This window comes from Phacochoerus africanus, chromosome 11, assembly GCF_016906955.1.
Source record: "Phacochoerus africanus isolate WHEZ1 chromosome 11, ROS_Pafr_v1, whole genome shotgun sequence".
Lineage (NCBI taxonomy): Eukaryota > Metazoa > Chordata > Mammalia > Artiodactyla > Suidae > Phacochoerus > Phacochoerus africanus.
In genome coordinates this window covers 7,743,702-7,764,128 of record NC_062554.1, presented here as the reverse complement: position 1 = coordinate 7,764,128, position 20,427 = coordinate 7,743,702, and the positions used below count along the sequence as shown (strand labels likewise).

Genomic DNA, 20,427 nt, shown 5'->3' with positions numbered 1-20,427 from the left:
CTAGCATCCATGAGCACACCAGTTCGATCCCTGGCTTCACTCAGTGGGTTAAGGATCCAGCGTTGCCATGAGTTGTGGTGTACGTCGCAGACGAGGCTCGGATCCCGAGAGGCTGTCGCTGTGGCGTAGGCCGGTGGCTACAGCTCCGATTGGATCCCTAGCCTGGGGACCTCCATATGCCACAGGCGAGGCCCTAAAAAGAAAAAAAGACTGCCTCATACTCACTTTGGCAGCACATAAACTAAAACTGAAACAGTACAGAAAGATTATCATGGCCCCTGTGCAAGGATGACATGCAAATTCATGAAGCGTCCACATTAAAAACAAAAACAAAACTTTCTCCTTCTTTAACCTGACAGCATTAGCAAGTCTTTTTTTTTTTTTTTTTTTTAGGGCCTCACGTGTGGCATATGAAGTTCCCAGGCTAGGAGTCCAATTAGAGCTGCAGCTGTCACAGCCACGCCAGATCCGAGCCACATCTGCAAACTACACTACAGCTCGTGCCAGTGCCAGATATTTAACCCACTCATTGAAGCCCAGGGATCTGACCCACATCCTCATGGATACTGGTTGGATTCTCAACCTGCTGAGCCACAATAGGAACTCCTGCAAATCATTTTTGTCTTTTTAGGGCCACACCCTCTGCACCTGAAGGTTCCCAGTCTAGGGGTCGAATCAGAGCTGTAGCCGCTGACCTACACCACAACCACAACACCAGATCTGAGCCTCATCTGATCCAACGCCAGATCCTCAACCCACTGAGCAAGGCCGAGGATCGAACCTGTGTCCTCACATATGCTAGTCAGTTTCGTTTCTGCTGAGTCGCGATGGGAACGCCTCCTACAAATCATTTTTAAATTGCTGGTCTTGGTTTGTACGTTCCCAGGGGCCAAGGGCTATGTCTTCCATGAACTTCTATGCAGTGATATTAACAAATCATCTACCTAGAGCAAAACATTCGGATGCTGCTGCCGAAAGAGAAGGGATAAACGCTTTTGAGAGAGATTTCGATTGGAGTCAAAAGCCTATGACCTCCAACTTTGGGCCTTTGAGGAGGGGAAAATAAGGTTAGTGGGAGTTTTCTGGGCAAAATACTAGCTTGCTTTCTCCATTTCTTAAAGGCAAAGGTTGAGCCAAATGACCTAGACCCCACGATTCTAGGAACTAAGAGATGGCTTCTTCCAAGCCACAATCAGTCCCTACCTTATCCTGCCCCTAATTTTGCCACCAGGAACCAGAGATGCAAACTCACCAGGGATGCCAACTCTGGAGAAGGCCCACGCGGGGAAGGCACGCCAAGCACCCACGGACCCCTACCCCCACCAGCTCACTCAGAATGTTACCACACCCAACTTGGGTTCACTCACCTGCCACAGTAAAGCCGATCTAGTGACACAGAGCCATGGGAAGGAAGGGGCCGTGTTTCTTGCAAGATGCTGGAGCTCGAAAAGCCCGAACTCCCTCGAGGCGGGGGGTGAGGGGGGCAAGCAAAGCATTTTTAAAGACGAGGCGAGGGCGGGGCATCCCAGGGCGCAGGATCCGCTGGTGCGCCTTCTCTGATTGGTTGATGGGTCAGTAATTGATGGAGTCACAGGTGTTGACATTCTCAGTCTTTAGGTCCTGGCTCCCTGCTCTTGGTCCTCAAGCAGTTAATCTCTTCCATGTGACGGGGTTTTAGCATCTAGAAAACAACGCAGGAAACGTGCCGCAGGTGCTATGATCCAGGCCCTTCAGAGAAGAGCTAATAATGCCGAGAGCGTGGAGGGGGGGGTCTCTCCCAGGAAGACCCCAGAGGGTGCTGCTTTTCTTACAAAAAGAAATCTGCTTTTTCACAAACGCTTCTAGTCTATCAGGCAAAAATGAGGTATGTGGGCCCCTGACTTGGTCACACTGGTGACAGTGGAGAACTGACTTCACGGCAATCCTGTCAGTAAAGGTGTGTTTTCTTCAGGAGGAATGAAGGTTGAGTAAAGAAATATAATTATACCTCCCCAGAGAAGTTCGTGTGTCAGGACCCTTTGAACACAGATCCGCGTGCGCGCTCTGCAAACGGAAGGATCCACTCTGCAGCCATTTGAATCCACACACTGCACGAGGTGCTGCGGGGAACCAGGCCAGTCCCGCCAGAGGTCAGCAGGGTAGCGGATGGTGAGGCAGGAAAGGCAACTAAACCACACAAATTGCTAAAAGCCACGGGAGAGAACGTCCAAGGCCTCACAATCAGGAACACAGACGAAGGACACCTGAGCTGGTTTGGGGGCCAGGAAACGCCTTTGAACTTGACACCTAACGGGCAAGTAGGAGTTGGAGTTCCCATCGTGGTTCAGCTGAAACGGATCTGACTAGCATCCATGAGGACGGAGGTTCGATCCCTGGCCTCGCTCAGTGGGTTAAGGATCTGGCATTGCTGTGGCTGTGGTGTAGGCTGGTGGCTACAGCTCTGATTGGACCCCTAGCCTGGGAACCTCCATATGCCATGGGAGTAGCCCTAAAAGAAAAGACAAAAAAAATTTTTAAATAAATAAATGAGGACAAGTGGGAATTATCCAAGAGCAAGCATGGAGAGTGGAAAGCCATTCTAGGCAGAGGGAATGGCTCATACAAAGGCCCAGAAAGCACAAGGGGCATTCAAATGTCGCCAGCTGTCAGTGAGGCCGGGCTGCAGATCAAAGGGAAGCAGTGGGGGATGGGGATGAAGGGGAAGACGGGGGCCTGGAAGGCTCTAGAAGCCACATACCATGGACTAAATATCGGCTCCCCCAAATTCATATGTTGAAGCCATAACCCCAAATCAGATGGAGGTTGGGCCTCTGGGAGAGAATTAGGTTTATTTATTTTTATTTATTTATTTTTTGTTGTCTTTTTGCTATTTCTTAGGCTGCTCCTGCGGCATATGGAGGTTCCCAGGCTAGGGGTCCAATCGGAGCTGCAGCCACCGGCCTACACCAGAGCCACAGCAACTCAGGATCCGAGCCCCAGCCAAAGTACAAAAATCATTTTCTGGCCTCTGAACCAAACCGCCTGGATAGGGACAGACTCAGCTGGCTCTGCCTTGGAGAGAGCTTTCTGGTAGGGAGTCAAAGGCACAGATGGTGTGGTATTTACTGCCCTGCCCTCTTCTGCTATTCCTTGTTTTTCCCATTTTTGGCCACACTGGTGGCATATGGAAGTTCCCAGGCCAGGGATCCAATCTGAGCTGCAGCTGAACTACACCACAGCTTCTGCAACCCAAGGTCATTAACGCACTGAGCCACAGCGGGAACTCCCTGTGATTTCTTAAGCACATGCTGGGTCTGACATCCAAGGGGAGCACAGGAGCCCCTCCGACAGGCTCCCGCAGCCCTGGTCGCACTGTGCCCAGCTGTCTGGTGACCCCACTAGCTGGTGAGCTCCTTAGGGGCATGAACAGGGTCGTGTTTACTGTTACATCCGCACCCTGAGCAGAGTGCCTCGACCATCGCCAAATAAATGAGCAAACGAACATTGGATTTTTGTAGTTAATTTTTAAAACGTGATAAAATGGACATAACATAAAATTTACCATCGTAACTATTTTTAACCGTTTTTAAGAGCCCAGTCAGTGACATTAAGTACATTTATAATGTATAATCATCCACCCCCGGAACTCTTTTCATCTTGGAAAACTGAAACTCCACACTCGTGAAACAATAACTCCCTTTTGCCCCCTCCCCTGTAGCCCCTGGCAACCACCATTATACTATTTTGGCTTTTTTTTGGTTGGTTGTTTTTAGGGCCATGCCCTCGGCATGTGGATGTTCCCAGACTAGGGGTAGAATATGAGCTACAGCCAGCCGACGCCACAGCCACAGCAACGCTGGATCCTTAACCCGCTGAGCAAGACCAGGGATCAAACCCACATCCTCATGGCTCCTAGTTGGACTCATTAACCCCTGAGCCACGAAGGGAACTCCTTGGCTTTTTCTGCTTTATGAAAGCTTATCAAGCTATGTACACTTACGATTTGTGCACTGTTGAATATGTATTTATACTTCAATAAAAAGGTTACTTTAAAAGTGCACTTAGGCAGGGAACTGTATCTAGTCACTTGTGATGGAACATGATGGAGGATAATCTGAGAAAAAGAGTGTGTGTGTGTGTGTGTGTGTGTGTGTGTGTGTGTGTGTATGACTGGGTCACAGCGGGTACGCCTATCCTGTGCCACAACAGAAACTGACAGAACACTGTAAATCAAGTATAATAGAAAAAATAACCTAAAAACAAAAAAGTGCACTTAGGGAGTTCCCGTTGTGGCACAGCAGAAATGAACCTGACAAGTATCCATGAGAATATGGGTTTGATCCCTGGCCTTGCTCAGTGGGTTAAGGATCCAGCATTGCCATGAGCTGTGGTGTAGGTTGCACCTGGAGCTTGGATTCGATCCCTGGCCCGGGAACTTCCATAGGCTGTGGGCATGGCAAAACATTTTTAAAAATAAAAGTGCACTTAACTTGCAGAAGAGACCACTTGTGATATGGAAGGAGTGTGTGTCTGTCTGTCTGCATCTGTCTATCTGCATGTGTGGAAGGATGATAAGAAGTGCTGGCTGGTCAAAGAGCCGAGGAAAGGTGTCGCAGGAAAAGGGAACAAGCCATCTGCAAGCCCTGTGGGCAGCAGCTCGGCAGATTCAAAGAACAGGAAAAAGGCCTGCACGCCTGGCGTGAAGTGAATGAAGAGACGAATGTGAGATCATTCATTTATTCATTCATCAGATATGTGAGAGCTGTGCCAGAAGCTGAGAAGTCAGAGGACGGCCAATTGTTCCAAAAGCTTGGCAGAGAAAGAAAGGGGAAAAAATAGCCACTGCACAAGGGGTAGGAAAGTCCTGAGGGTTCCTTTTAATTTATGCACAAATCTACACACAGAGTAGGAGAAAGGAAAGATTGACGATGAGGGGGAAGGTCCTAGAAAACACAGAAGAGCACAGGCTAACAGGTACAGGCCGAAGGGATCCCTCCAGAAAGTACGCGGAACCTAGAAATAAAATAGAGCCGCGGAGAGGAAAATTTCCAATTGGAGAGAAGCAAAATGAAGGCATTCTCCAATTTTTTCACTGAAATTTGAGGAATGGTCACATTCGATGAGCTTTTTTTTTTTTTGGCCGCACATGGCATGCATAAGTTCCCAGGCCAGGGATCGAACCTGTGCCACAGCAGCAACCCCAGTCACAGCAGTGATAACACCAAGTCTCCAGCTGCCAGGCCACCAGGAAACTCCAAGGAATGATCGCATAGGAAAGTAAATTCGTGGACCCAAAGATTTATTTACAAGCATGATTATTATTATTTTGTCTTTTTCGGGCTGTACCAGCAGCATATGGACGTTTCCTGACTCGGGGTTGAATCGGAGGTATACCTGCTGGCCTATGTCACAGCCTATGCCAAAGCTTGTGGCAACACGGGGTCCTTGACCCAATGATCAATACCAGGGATGCAAACCACATCCTCATGGATACCAGTCGGGTTCTTCACTGGCTGCGCCACAGCGGGTACGCCTATTAAACTATATTTTAAGGAAGAAAGAAAAAAAAACAGCTTTTAAAATAATCAGGAGTTCCCATCTTGGCTCAGGGGAAACGAACCTGACCTGGATCCATGAGGACGCAGTTTTGATCCCAGGCCTCATTCGGTGGGTTAAGGATGCAGCATTGTCGTGAGCTGTGGTTAAGATCCCGCTGACACAACCCTTATAAGCAATTTGGATCTGTCTGCAGGATTCACAAAGCCCACTGCTTTCCTATTTGACCCAACACTTGCCTTTATAAGGATGGGATATCGGGCACCAAAAGTTGGCAAACTTTCACATAAGTGTCTGGACAGCTTCCTTACACAACTAGAAAAGGTTCCAAATCCTGGTGAACAAGTGCAGATTGCAGAGCGTATGGGGCGGGCGCTTACTCTGACAAACGCTGTCACGTCTCTGCATCATAAAAACCATGCAGTCACGCGCCTACAGAGCCAGAACAACCCCGCTGTGGTTTTCTTCTGAATCTTACACTTCGAAAGCCTCCTGTGTTTGGTGTGGTTTGGGCCATGCCTGCAGCGTGTGGAAGTTCCTAGGCCAGGGATCCATCCCTTGCCACAGGCTTCCTGCTGTGGCTCAGTGGTAGCGAACCGAACGAGGAAGCATGAGGACTCAGTTTGATCCCTGGCAGTGGGTTAAGGATCCAGGGTTGCCAGCAGCTGTGGTGTAGGTCGGGCTTGGGGGACCTGGTCCGTTGCAGGGACAAGGCCAGATCCTTAACCCACTACGTCTCAAGAGAACCCAGAAAGCCTTCTTGATTCGGACCCTGTGACTTGCAGCAGAGGTCTAAACAAAATCACACGTTGCTTGTTTCCGTGGTTCCTCTCACAAATGAATACAGCCCGTCAGCAATAGTCCCCCTGAGACTATGAGACCAGTTACCCACTGCTCAGAGGTCACGGCCCCATGTCGGACTGGCCAAAACCCAGCAGCTATATTTCAAGGCTAATATTGAGCGTTAATAATGTTTCAGAGTTATCATCCTAAAGTAATTCCTACTTCAGATTAGCTCCAATGTTAAATGATGGGATGAGAAAAACATCCCATTTATTAAAAGAGAGCTCCAAGGAAAGTCTGCTTGTGTCAGGATCAGCGATCACAAACCCCTGCAGATACTAAGGAATAAAGTAGGCTTGTAGGGATTTCTGTGGATTTGTCACCCTGTCTAAGCTTCTCGTCAACATGTAAACAGATGCTCGGATGCTTCTGATGAGAGGGAGAACCTGGTTTCACTTATTTAACTTCCCGCTCAGAGCAAAAGAAAGTACAGAGTCATTTGACTCCGTCACTGAGGAAGCAGCAACAAAACAACCCTGAAGTTGCCACAACAGAAGTGACTGGTTTCCGCTTGAGCTGTGCTTTGAAATTCCACTGCTTAGCTCTGATCAGTGAGAAGTTAGTCGTAAAACCGCTACATAACCTTTGCAGGAGAAAAAAAGTAATAAAACGGCCACAAAACCTTTGCAAAAAAAAAAAAAAAAGCTTTCAAAGACTCTGATATTCTAGCAGAAAATATATATCCTTTGCTTTGTTCCCTCATTCAAGGAAGACGCTTCCACACTGAATACTCACACACAGGCCACGTTTTCAAGTGTGTCTTACCATCTTATGTTGACATGAGAGTTCTGCTTCCTGTAAAGGTTGTAATATGTAGAAATGCCATCTTATCAGAATCAAAGAGAAGATCAGTTTCCTCCCTTCTCACGACTAATCTTCACTTGCAATAATTTAGTTACACCATGTGTTATTCCCACTTGGTGTCTTTTCTTCTTAGCGTTAGCTAGGATCTGGTGGTGCTCGTGGCCGTGGTGTAGGCCAGCAGCTGTAGCTCTGATTCGACTCCTAGCCTGGGAACTTCCATGCGCTGCAGGTGCGGACCTAAAAAGACCAAAAACAAAAACAAAAAACCATAAGTCTCGTTTAATTTTGTTTTGATGATTTTTTGCGGATGATGGAAAGTGATTTAACTCTTCTTGTGAAAGGACTTCTTTGGTATTTAGAGCAGAAAGGGTACAAAATAATAAACAACCGTTTTTGAGCGACGATATGCTGAGGCATTAGGAAGTCCTGTGGATACCTAGAAATCATGTATGTCAGCTGAACTTTGTTGAAGGTATACACATCAGCATAGTTGTGTAATTTAGCCTCGTTTTATAAGGTCTTAAGTTATTTTCTTTTTCAAATTAAAACAAAAATTTAAAAAAATTTTTATAAGGTCTTATAAAGATTCAGCGAGGGGTTCCCTGGTAGCTCAGCAGTTCTGAGTGTAATGTGTGCAGACAAAACAAACAAAAAATCAATGACATTTCATGGGAAGTTTGGCCAAAAGGATGTTATCGTGGTCTGATGTGAATTTCTTTTGTTGTTTCTCTTGAGCTCTTGTCTCTTTTTTATTTTGGCAGTAGCATTATTGAAATATAATTCATATATCACACAACTCATCCATTTGAAGAGTAAAATTCAATGCTTTTTAGTATATTCAGAATTCTGCAACGATCACCATGATTTATTTTATTTTATTTTATTTTATTTATTTATTTTTTATTTATTTTTGTTGTTGTTGTTGTTGTTGTTGCTATCTCTTGGGCCGCTCCCTCGGCATATGGAGGTTCCCAGGCTAGGGGTTGAATCGGAGCTGTAGCCACCAGCCCACGCCAGAGCCACAGCAACACGGGATCCGAGCTGCGTCTGCAACCTACACCACAGCTCACGGCAACGCCGGATCGTTAACCCACTGAGCAAGGGCAGGGACCGAACCCGCAACCTCATGGTTCCTAGTCGGATTAGTTAACCTCTGCGCCACGACGGGAACTCCCTTATTTTATTTTTTATTTCTTATTTCTTTTTTTTTTAGGGCCGCACTCACAGCATATGGAGGTTCCCAGGCTAGGGGTCTAATGGAAGGTATAGCTACTGGTCTGCGCCACAGCAGCACCAGATCTGAGGTGAGACTGACCTACACCACAGTTCACGGCAACACCAGCCTTAGCCCACTGAGTGGGGCCAGGGATCGAACCCGAGTCCTCATAGATACTAGTCAGGTTTGTTAACCACTGAGCCATGGCAAGAACTCCCCTGCTAACATCTCGATTTAAGAATTTTGGGGGCATTCTCCAGTGGTGCAGTGGGTTAAGGATCCGGTGTTGTCACTACAGTGGCTTGGGTCAGTGCTGTGATGCAGGTTTGATTCCTGCCCTGGGAAGTTCTTTATGCTTGAGGCAAGTCCAAAAAAAAAAGGGAATTTTTGTTTAGTTTCTCTACCAACTAACATAAAATTGATTTATTGAATTTGATGTTTGCAAACTCTGCATTTTGATTTCCGGTTAGAATTACACATTAGAAGCATTGAGACTATGCCTTCAGATCAAAATGCTCTAGTGATAAACCTACTATGAAGACACAGTTTTAGGCAAACTAAATATTGTATTATGCCAGTATAATTTTAAAGATAACTGAATAATTTCAAAGGCTTTAAAAAGTCATTTGTTCTTTCAATATTTCAAATGTTAAGTAGAATAATTGGAATCACTTTTGAGAGTTTCCGAGTTATCTTCCTTAGGAAGTTTATGTCGTGTGAAAGTTTACTTCCTCTGTAGGGTACTTGTTTACAGTTTAAAACTGTAGCCAAATTAAGCAAACAAAAATGTGGAAAATAGAGACTTTGGGAATGTCATAACCTAAATATTTTTACTGATAATTTTTTTTGTTATTTATAAAACCGTATGTGTATTTTAACCTACTTCTATAAATATGTCTTTCTGAAAACTGTTGCTACCACCATGTGTTCAATAGTGTGGCCTATTTATAGGATTAAATATTTTGCATCAAGTTACCTGTGGCTTGGTCAGTGATATATTTAGGGTAAACATAACAGTATTTAGTTTTCTACTTTGTCTTACATGAGCTAGAAATATATGCTATGCTTATCTATATAAGGAGAACTAATATATACTCTGATGGTTAATTTTATGTGTCACCCTGTCAGGGTCACAGTGCCCAGAAATATGGCCAAACATTCTGGCGGTTTTGTGAAGGTATTTTCTGGATGAGATTAACATTTAAATCAGGAGTTCCCCATTGTGGCGCAGCAGAAACCAATCTGACTAGTTACCATGAGATTTCAGGTTCGACCCCTGGCCTCGCTCAGTGGGTTAAGGATCTGGCATTGCTAGGAGCTGTGGGGTAGGTCACAAACGTGGCTCGGATCCCACATTGCTATGGCTGTGGTGTAGGCCGGCAGCTGTACCTCCGATTCGACTCCTAGCCTGGGAACCTCCACATTCCACGGGTGCAGCCCTGAAAAACCAAAAACGAACAAACAAAACAAAAAAACCCATATTTAAATCAGTGGACTCTGAGTAAAGCAGATTACCCTCCATGCTTAAATGGGTTTCATCCAATCAGTTGAAGGCCTGAATAGGACGAAGACTGACCTCCCCCAAACCAAAAGGAATTCTACCAGAAGATTGCACTTGGACGTGAATTGCAACTCATCCCTGAGTCTCTAATATGCAGGTCTAAGCTATGTATTGTGGGCTTGATGATTCTACAAAACTGCATGAGCCAACACCTTTTTATTTATTTTATTTATTTTTCGGGGGGCCACACTTGCGGCATATGGAAGTTCCCAGGCTAGGCGTCAAATCGGAGCGGTAGCCAGTGATCTACTCAGAATCTGAGCCACATCTTCGACCTACACCACAGCTCCTGGCGACACTGGATCCTTAACCCACTGAGCAAGCCAGGGATCAAACCTGTATCCTCATGGATACTAGTCAGATTCATTTTCTCAGAGCCACGATGGGAACTCTGAGCCAACTCCTTTTTTAAAGAAATCAGTCTTTGAAGTTTCTGCTGTGGTGCAGCAGGTTAAGGATCTGGCGTTGTCTCCGCGATAGCACAGGTTCATCTCCCGCTGAGCACAGTGCATTAAGGATCCAGCAATGCTGCAGCTGTGGCATAGGCAGCTCAGATTGGATCCCTGGCCCAGGAATTTCTTTATGCCGCAGGTGGGGTCAAAAAAAAAAAATCTCTCTAGACTCACAGACATAGAACACAAACTTATGACTACCAGAAGGGAAGGGGGGAGGAATAAATTAAGAGGTTGAGATCCACATACACCACACTACATCAAATAAATAACCAACAAGGACCTACTGTATGGCACAGAGAATTACACTCGATATTGTATAATAACCCCTAAGGGAAAAGAATCTGAAAAAATATAGAAAACTGACACACTGCGCTGTAACCTGAAAATAACACGGCATTATAAATCAGCTATGACAGCTTCTCAGCCTTTTGGCTAAGATCAAGTGCAAATCCACTATACGTCAATTTTAAAAAATCCCTCTTTATACACACACACATTCTGTTGGTTGTGTTGCTCTGGAGAACCCTACTAACATACATATTCACATGAAAACGTCTAATCACTGTGATTCATTCATTCATTCCAAAGAATGTCACCTGCCCTAACAGTAAACAAAGAATGCTTCGACCAGCAAGCCATCAGCCACTGCAGCCACCCCCAAAGGTGTGCGCTCCACGGAGAATCAGGATCCTGGCCCGATAGTGACAGGGCACATCAAAGGAACTGAGCCCAGATGGAAGGTACACAAAAGTAGGGGCCCAGCGTCTGAGGGCCAACAGAGACTATTACTCAACAGTCTGTGTTCCACAAGCACGCGCTTGTCCAGCCATTGGACACAATTACCGGTTGTTTACATATCTGAACCCCTATAAGACCGCCAGCTACCTGAGACCAAACCGGGTCGGCACATCTCCCACTGTCCCTTTCTCAGGCTGGGGCTTAAGCATGCAGCAGGTCCAGGCCTCCCTGCCAGCGTGCCCCTATCCCCCACCCCGCAGGTTCCCTGTAAGTGGGGGGAGGGGGAGCGTCACGCTTGGCGCCCCCTCCCCAACCCGGCCGGAAGTCGCCTGGGGGCCCTGAACTGGGCCAGGAGGCGGCGGGAAGCCCGGCTGCGCCTAACTGCCTTTGGCGGTTGCCGGCCACCTGCTGCCACAGCCTAGATCGGCTCCTTCCTCCCGCCACGGGGCGACTTGAACCAATTGCCAGCGACGCCGGGCCCCGCGGGAGTCCGCTGGCGCCAGGGGAGAAAGCCTGCGGTTTGTCAAGTTGCGGTCGTGGAGTTGGGGGTCGCGGGCTGAGCCCGTGGAAGGAGTGGGTGCTCTTGCACCTGAGCCTCAGGGCGCTGCTAGAAAGAACCCTGGCGAGGGGCCGGGGGCGTATGTGGCCCTGGGCAGTCTCTGCTTCTTTCCGGGAGACAGTCTTGCCATCCCCACAATGAGGGTGGCGGAGCTAGGAGATGACCCTACAGGGGAACCAAGGTTGGGGAGCCGGGAATCGGCTCCCGGAAGTGGGCGTGGAGGGGGTCGCGGAGGGAACCCCGGGCGGGGCGGTCTCTGCGGAAAGGCGGTGGCTCGAGGGTCGCGCCCCCGCCCCCGGAGCCCGCAGGCCCCGCCCAGGCGTCTAGGTTGCGCGGCGGCTGCTGCAGGTCTCTCCGCAAGCCCCGGCCCGCCACGCCTTCGGATCGTCTTCTCTCCGCTTCGGATCGAGGGCGCTCCCTGGACTCGCCCTCTGCCCGACGACAGACAGCTGCCGGTTCTCCTGAGTTCTCCCTGCGGCCCGGTGAGCCCGGCTCCGGCCCGCCCCGGCCTTGCGCCCGCTCCACCTGCCCCATGCCCGCTACCCGCCCGCCCGCGGGGACCGCGCGCCTCCTTTAATTTCCCTCCTCGTCTCCTCTTTTGTATTTTATTTCTCGGTCTTGTTTCTTTCTCTCTTTCACCCTTTTGCTGTCTTTTCTTCTTTACCGCTCGCGTTCAAATGGCTGTCATTTAAGCCTTCACCCTAACACTGCTTCTCCTCGGCCGGGGTGGGGGGCCTTCAGCAATGACCAGAATGACCTCTCCCACCCCAGGCGGCTCCGGGCCATTCCTGGGGCAGTTGTCTGCCTGCAGGAGACTGAGCTGCTTGACGCGGCCCCTCTAACCTCCTCGCAGACCCGATCTGGGCCCTCATTGATTCCGTCTGTCTCCGCCCCATCGCGACCCCCTCCAGCACTCAGATCCCCAGAGCCTGCTGACTGTGCTGGGCGATGCTTCTGCAGAGTACAGAGTCCCACTAAAGCAGGGGGTGGTACCGAGGGAGCAGCAGGAGGGGGAGGGCTCGGGGATCATCCCCCTCAGCTGCCCTGTGGGAAGCAGACTCTGTTCCCTGCCCTCTCACCCCCAGGCAAGGACTGAGGGGGCATGTGTGCCTCGGGCCCTTGGCCCTTTCCTTGCTGGGCTGTGGTCCTTAAAGGCGCATTTCCTTTTCTAAACGCTCCTTTGTCCTCACCCACAGGACACATAGTATGACCATTACGTGTTTCGTCTCCCAGCCATCTTCTATGGAAAACCCAAGGGATGGGGCCATGATAGCCACTGGCAGCTTTGAGGAATGGGAGGCCTTTAGAGAAGCTTGATCTTGAGGGCCTCAGTGTGAGACCTTACGAAGCCAGGTAAGAGTCCAGTCTAACTGCGGAGTCTTTGCTGCCTCTGCCCTGTGGTCTAGGGGTGGGGTGGCAGGACGTTAACAAAAACAACCTGCGGCACCGCCCCAGTAAAGTCCCTCTTAAGAGTTCACGAAGCTCTGTATATCCGTGGTCTCATTCTGGCCCTCAGCCCCCCCCCCCCCCCCCCCCCCCCCCCCCCCCCCCCCCCCCCCCCCCCCCCCCCCCCCCCCCCCCCCCCCCCCCGACAAGCCAAGGATGCCAATCCCCAGAGGAGGAGGTTGAGACCCAGGTGGTCACCCTGGGAGCCTCAGCAGAGCCAGGCCAGGAACCTCTTGTTCTAACTCATGTTGCTGACTCAGGCTGACTGGCCCCGAGACTGAGATTGGTGATCAGCTGTACTTTTTTGGACTTGAAAGCAGTTAATTGCCAGGGACTGTCACATAAGATTAACTTTCTGGTTAGGCCTGAGTTTAATTTCATCTTCTTACTAGAGTCTTTAGCACAGGCCCCTTTGCCTCTGTACCCACGGCTCTTAAGGACCTGACTTGGGCAAACGCAAGGCAACATACAAAATGGCAACTTAAGCCTCTGTGCACTTGTCTCTGAGGTGAGCGGGGGACTAGGTCTTATTTATCTCTGGCCCTCCCAACACTGCAACCCAGATCAAGGTCAGGAAATGATTAACTCATTCGTCATGTCTCTGATGCCCAGAGAAGGGATGCCATCTGCCTGAACCTTCTCAGGACTGTCACATTGTCACGAGAGGACTTGGGTGTTGGCCTTGCTCCTGAAAGGCCCTGCCTGTGCCTGGGGCTAAGAAAACAGCAGGAAAGAAATGAGTGGGCACCAGGGCAAAGCAGATAGCATGGGCTTTGGCGCCTGCAGACAGGGCTTAGGAAGTTCCTTCACCCGTAAAGTGGAAGCAGGAGCAGCCCCTCACAGGGCTGCTCTGAGGAGTAAGGATGCCAGGCAGAGGGCGACAAAAGGTGTGAGCACCCCCTGGGTTAGGGGGATGTCAGGGCAAGGAAACGGGGGATTCTGGAACACCGTCACAACCCCTTCTGCCACCTGAGTGCCAGCCTTCACTGAGCCTCATGTGCGCCAAGCTCCAGGGAAACAGGAATAAAGGCAGCAGCTGAGTGGGGAGTAGCCTCTGGGTCCCCGTTTGCCCGGCCACCCAGGGTGAGAAGCGCAGGAGGAAGCAGCCCCCTGCGCTCTGTTTCCCTGGGTCCGTTTTCACAGCTGACTCCGCTCATCATTCTCTAGCTCTTTCTCCTGGCCCCGCAACAGGGGCAGCCAGTCAGGAAGGGCTCAGAGCCGCCCCGCCTGCGCTGGCAAAGAAGTAAACTCAGGGCCGAGAAGCAGGTCGTCTCCCCCACTGGGGTGCGCGCTCGGCTTCCTTCCTCCCAGGGCAGGGAGGAGACGGTGTCGTTGCAGTTCTGAGAACAAAATGGAGCTTTTGGTTTCCTTTGTCACTTCGCTGCTGTGACCTGCACTTCCCCACCCCCGCCTCTCTTGAAGCCGTGGCCCTTATGCGGGAGAACACTGGGCAGAGAGGGGTCAGTTTTATGGGCCAGGGGAGAGAGCAGTGCCTTTGCACTTCCTCTCAGCCCTGAGCATTGCTCAGCATCCTTCAAGGCCTAAGTTCTTTCTGATTACTCACCAGAGTTGGTTGCTCCCTCCTCTGCCTTTTTGTTTGTTTGTTTTGGCCACGTCCATCCGTGGCATGCAGAAATTCCAGAGCCAGGGATCAAACCTGAGCCACAGCAGGGACAATGCAGAGTCCTTAACTGCTAGGCCACCAGGGAACTCCCCAACTTTGCATTTTGAGAGTATGTTTTACAAACACCAAATCTAGCTTGAATCACCTGCTCAACCCCGTGCCAGACCATAAAGCCCCCTCTAGGATAGATACTGTCTCCTGCATCCCAGTGAACCAGCACTAGGGAGCCCAAGCTGTGTAAGGGGCTGGTGGGGATACAACTGGACTGAATCGAAGGGGCTGAACTGATCTTGTTCATTGTCTTCTAAGATCTACACAGTTCCAGGCCCATCGGAACCTCTCCTGCTTCAGAAATTCAGGGCCCGTGGGTTTGTGGCTGTCAGGTCTTAATCTAGCTGAAGCCTTCTCCCGTTTCTGCCTGCCCTGTGGACCAATCTGCAGAATCAGGAATGCGGGCATCCGTGAACTTTGCATCCAGTAGACAAAGGGCTGGGCTGAGGCCTGTTGGCGAGGCAGCACTAGGAGAGCTGTGACCCAGACACTCCCTGTGGTGAAAGGGAGGGAGCTCTTCACAGAATGTGGACTCTGCAGCAGGAACTGCGTCTCCAGCCCCAGCTGAGAACCCGTGGGGCTCACCGCGCCTGGCCCTCGAGGGGCTGCTCTGAGCCCTTGCTGGGGGAGGCGAAGCTGCTGGGCAGGGCCTGGCAGGGTAGTGGGGACGGAGGGTCTCGCGGTTCGGCAGTTGATGGACCTTCTCTCGCCCTGGCCTAGATTCCGGCAGAGTTCCTCTATCTCGTCTTGCTGCTGAGTGGAGGCGTCCCCTTTCTGCAGTTCCTCTGTGTCTCCTGAGAGCTAGCAGGAAATCAGCATTATGGTTGGATTCAAGGCCACAGAGGTCCCCCCAACGGCCACTGTGAAGTTCCTGGGGGCTGGCACAGCTGCCTGCATCGCAGACCTCATCACCTTTCCCCTGGACACGGCTAAAGTCCGGCTGCAGGTAAGGGATGAAGCCTGGGGTTCTGAGGGCGGCTAGTCTGCTTGTTCCCTAAGTCACAGACTCCTCACTGGGGTGGTGGGTGGGGGCTGTAAATCTTTTTTTTTTTTTTTTTGGCTTTATAGGGCCGCACCCACAGCATATGGAGGTTCCCAGGCTAGGAGTTGAATTGGAGCTACAGTTGCTGGCCTACCCCACAGCCACAGCCACGCCAGATCCCCCACCCACTGAGCGAGGCCAGGGATCGAACCTGCAACCTCATGGTTCCTAGTCGGATTCGTTTCCGCTGCACCACGACGGGAACTGGGGCTGTAAATCTTAAGAGTGTAGGCTGGCAGGAGATGGGAGGGCAACCACCTGCCTTGGCCTTGCAGATCCAGGGAGAAAGGCGGGGGCCAGTGCAGGCCGCGGCCAGTGCCCAGTACCGCGGGGTGCTGGGCACCATCCTCACCATGGTGCGCAACGAGGGCCCCCGCAGCCTCTACAACGGGCTGGTGGCCGGCCTGCAGCGCCAGATGAGCTTCGCCTCCGTCCGCATCGGCCTCTACGACTCCGTCAAGCATTTCTACACCAAGGGCTCAGAGCGTGAGTGGGGAGCTGGCCAACAGGCCTCTTGGCCTCTTAGTGAGGGTTGGTCCCAGTTCTTTTAGCTGCACAGGTTCTTTAGGCCCCAAGGACCCCAGGAGGAATTCAGATCAGAGGCCCTGATGCTTCTGATGATTCCGGAACACCTGCTGTGCCAGGGTCCCAGCAGGGCATCATCCTGGGGGGCAGATGGTGGCTTCCCCTTGTTAGAAGAAGAGACTGAGGCTTCCCGGAGGGAGGGGCCGTGGCCAAGGTCACACAGTGAGAAGCCAGAAAACCCTCCCAGGCCAGCCCTCACCACGTCACCTCCCGAGCAGGCCATGCCCACCCGCCGTTTTACACGCGTGGAAACAGAACTGAGGCCCAAAGGCTGGCTTTGCCCAGGATCGCGTGGCAGGAGAAGCAGGCCTGGCACGGGCACCGTCTCATGAGTCCCAGTCCTTGAGAAAAGCCACTTCTCTCAGAGCCTTGGTTTTCCTGTCTGTCCAGTGGAAAGGATGCAGATTTCTCAGGGCCGATGAAGTAAATGAAAATGTTTTAGGAAAGGAACATCCTATGCCTTCTGTGTCCCAGAGCCGAGTGAGTCGTAGCCACTCCCAGCGATGTTTTTGTGATGCAGAGCGTTCTCTGGGCTGGGCTGCGCTGGGTCCTGGTAGCGAAAGACGAGGGGTCCCAGGGCCGGGGTGGCTGGGGTGAGGCGCGGAGGGAGAGGAGCGCGAGCCCGGCCGGCTGGCTGGCCAGCCGACGCCTGTGGTTCTCCCTCAGATGCCGGCATCGGGAGCCGCCTCCTGGCAGGCAGCACCACGGGGGCCTTGGCTGTGGCCGTGGCCCAGCCAACAGACGTGGTAAAGGTCCGGTTCCAAGCGCAGGCCCGGGCCGGCGGCGGCCGGCGGTACCGGAGCACTGTCGACGCCTACAAGACCATCGCCCGAGAGGAGGGGCTGCGGGGCCTCTGGAAAGGTGTGTGCGCAGCTCTCTCCCCGCCTCCTCCTCCCCTATTCCCTGGCCTCACCCAGGCACCTCCCCTTGCTCCCGTAGGGACCTCACCCAATGTCGCTCGTAATGCCATTGTCAACTGTGCTGAGCTGGTGACCTATGACCTCATCAAGGACACGCTCCTGAAGGCCGACCTCATGACAGGTGGGGCAGGGGAGATGGTACGGGTCTCACCCTTCCCTCGGCCCAGGAGCCAGTGGGGGCTCTGGGGGCCTGGAGGCCACGTCTTTTCATCCTGTTTCCCCTTTGCCTGTGGAGTGAGTTTCTCCTCCACTGGACCCAAGCCCCGCGGGATGAGTTTCCCCTGGCACAGGGAAGGCAGTGAGGCTGGATCGGCAGTGCCCCTCAGGCCCTCAGGAGAGAGTGCAGCTGGAGCCCCTGTGCCTCTGAAAGCAGACCCTCAGGTCGCGTCTGTCCTGGAGTGACAGGGTAGCATCCTGACCGCCTGACCCTGCCTGACTCCCTGGCGGCCTCCTCTTTGGCAGATGACCTCCCTTGCCACTTCACGTCCGCCTTCGGGGCGGGCTTCTGCACCACCGTCATCGCCTCTCCCGTGGACGTGGTCAAGACGAGATACATGAACTCTGCCCCGGGCCAGTACAGCAGCGCTGGCCACTGTGCCCTCACCATGCTCCAGAAGGAGGGTCCCCGAGCCTTCTACAAAGGGTGAGCTTCCAACCAGCCCACCCAGGTCCCGATCTCCTGTGCCCACCACCCGGGGCAGAGAACCGCCCACCCCTGCAACGGAGTGGCCACACGGAGTGTCTCTGATCCTGGTCCGAGTATTACCCAGGCCTTCTCCTGCTCCTAACTCCTTCCTCCGAGGGCTGCTTTCCTGCCTACTTCCTGGGTGTTCAAGTGCGGACTCAGAGGGGACTCTGTTCACAGCCGCAGCTCCATCCCCTGGGCCCTCCTGACCTCCCTTGGGACAGAGCATCCGGGTCGGACCGGATGCCAGCGCCCGGCGGCGGGCGGGTGAGTGAGAGATGAACCTGTGTTTTCTCCCTTCTAGGTTCACGCCCTCCTTTCTCCGATTGGGGTCCTGGAACGTGGTGATGTTTGTCACCTATGAGCAGCTGAAAAGGGCCCTCATGGCTGCCCGCGCTTCCCGGGAGGCTCCCTTTTGAGCCTCTCCTGCTGCCAAGCCGACTGCCTCGGGCTTTGGCTCCTGGCCCCGCTGCCCTCCTCCCTCTATCACCCGCTGCCCCCTTTCCCACCACGTCCCTTCCCGGTCCCCACATTCTCACCCCTCAGTTCTCCGTTGCCTCTCATGGTTTGTCCCCGTGGAGTTGACCCCAGCTGACACTGTGGGAAGCCTGGCATCAACCAGGATCTCAAGTCCTCCGTCCTTTGAAAAGTTTGGCCCAACTCTTCATCCTGCCCCACCCAGCCCAGCTAGCACATCACCCATAAAACCAGCTCGATGTTGCTGTCTCCTCTCTCTCTGTTACCAGAGGTCTTGGTCCTAGGACCGTGATGGCACCTGGTGGGCAGGGAGGAGCCCCTTGGAAAGGGGGGTGTGACCCATCTCCCTTAGCAGCCCAATCTGCACGGAGGGCCTCTGGTCCACATGTCCTCCCAGACCAGGCCAGGGCCGAGGGGGCCAGCGAAGGAGCAGCCTGCAGTCAGCATGTGGCCCTACTGTCCCCACTGGTGCTTTCAACCACTGGTGCTTGGTGCTGTAGCACCTGCCTCTCCAACCCCCACCCCCCCGGCCCTGCTTATCTATAAGATGAGTGTTCCGGGAGTTCCTGCTGTGGCTCAGCGGTACCTGTTAGTATCCATGAGGATGAAGGTTCGATCCCTGGCCAAACTTAGTGGGTCAGGGATCTAGCGTTGCCATGAACTGTGATGTAGGTTGCAGATTCGGCTTGGATCCTCCATTGCTATGGCTGTGGTGAAGGCTGGCAGCTGTAGCTCAGATTCGACCCCTAGCCTAGGCAGGTGCAGGCCTAAAAAGCCAAAAAAAAAAAAAAAAAGTTCCTATTTGCCCTGCATCCCCAGTGCTTCTTAGAAGACTTAGAGGAACTTGGGAATCTTAGATGCTATGGGCTTATTTTATTCCATTTTACAAACGGGAAACCTGCCTTCCCAAAGTCCCAGGCCTAGTGAGGGCAAGTCAGGCTGCTTCCCTCCCGCACAGCCAACACCCCGAGGAGGCAGGAGAATTGCACGGGGGCAGCTGCAGAACATCCATCTGGCCTCAGCCCAGAGATCTCGCCTTCAGAGTTTAACCCTCACCCCAGGCTAGAAATCCCAGGGAGGTAGTGACAAGCTAGGGGTGTCAGCCTCCCTCTCCCTCTTCCATCAGGAAAGCAGGTGGGCAGGGCTACTGCTGTTTCAAGGGGTGGGGACTTGGAGGTTCCAGAATCCCAGGGCATCTCATAGAGCTGGGTCCTTCGAAGGAAGCCACCCAGGCCCACTCTGCAGACGTTTGAGGAAGCCGAAGGCTGAGACGGTTCCACAGGCCAGGACGCGGGAGTCAGCAGTTCAACTGGCACAAGGACTCAGGCTCCTCCCCCAGGGGCGGGTGCTGGGTCCTTCAGGAACCCTGCTGGACAGCTGTGGTTCCAGGCCCAGAGAATGTGCCCTGCCTTTTGAAGGCATCTGGTGCTACTGTGCTTCCCCACTGGCCTGAGCTGGAGGCTGGGCCACTCGGTGCTTGGGTCCAGGCTGTCGGGGCTGTGGAGGAGGACAGCTGGGCTCTCAGTCCCAGGAGGGACAGGGGTGGGTGCCGTCAGCCAAGCCAGGGTGCAGGTGGCAGGGGGTAAATGTGTCTAATGCACCTTAAGCCTCACATTAATTCTGCAGGCAGGCCCTTCACTGTTTGCACCAGAGGAAACTGAGCGGCAACGGGCTGCCCTCGCTGTGTCTGGCAGCTGGTTCCCTCACTAGCCTTGTGTTTCAGTCCCTGGAGTGGACATGAGGCCACCTGACTTCATCGAGATCCTGAGACGATGAACTGGAAAACTGGGTAGGCGCCAGGAGGCCTAGATGGAGCCAGCTCCTCTGCAGGAGCCAGGAGGCCTTGACGTATATCACACACCTGCCATACAGGGTAGCACCGAGGT

At 52.4% G+C, this 20,427-nt stretch overlaps 1 protein-coding gene and 1 non-coding gene across 2 annotated transcripts; both read left to right on the top strand.

The window, feature by feature from the left end:
- The first annotated feature begins 217 nt into the window (after positions 1 to 217).
- On the top strand, positions 218 to 323 carry LOC125112232 (U6 spliceosomal RNA). Its single transcript, XR_007131039.1, has one exon. It is a non-coding gene; the product is annotated as a U6 spliceosomal RNA (small nuclear RNA).
- An 11,688-nt stretch (positions 324 to 12,011) lies between these two features.
- On the top strand, positions 12,012 to 18,790 carry UCP2 (uncoupling protein 2). The gene is made up of 8 exons (XM_047753053.1): positions 12,012 to 12,193; positions 12,908 to 13,064; positions 15,553 to 15,778; positions 16,150 to 16,360; positions 17,126 to 17,320; positions 17,399 to 17,500; positions 17,842 to 18,022; positions 18,369 to 18,790. Exons 3-8 carry the CDS (start codon positions 15,653 to 15,655, stop codon positions 18,481 to 18,483), a joined length of 930 nt encoding a protein of 309 aa, XP_047609009.1. The 5' UTR covers positions 12,012 to 12,193; positions 12,908 to 13,064; positions 15,553 to 15,652; the 3' UTR covers positions 18,484 to 18,790.
- The last annotated feature ends 1,637 nt before the right edge of the window (positions 18,791 to 20,427 follow it).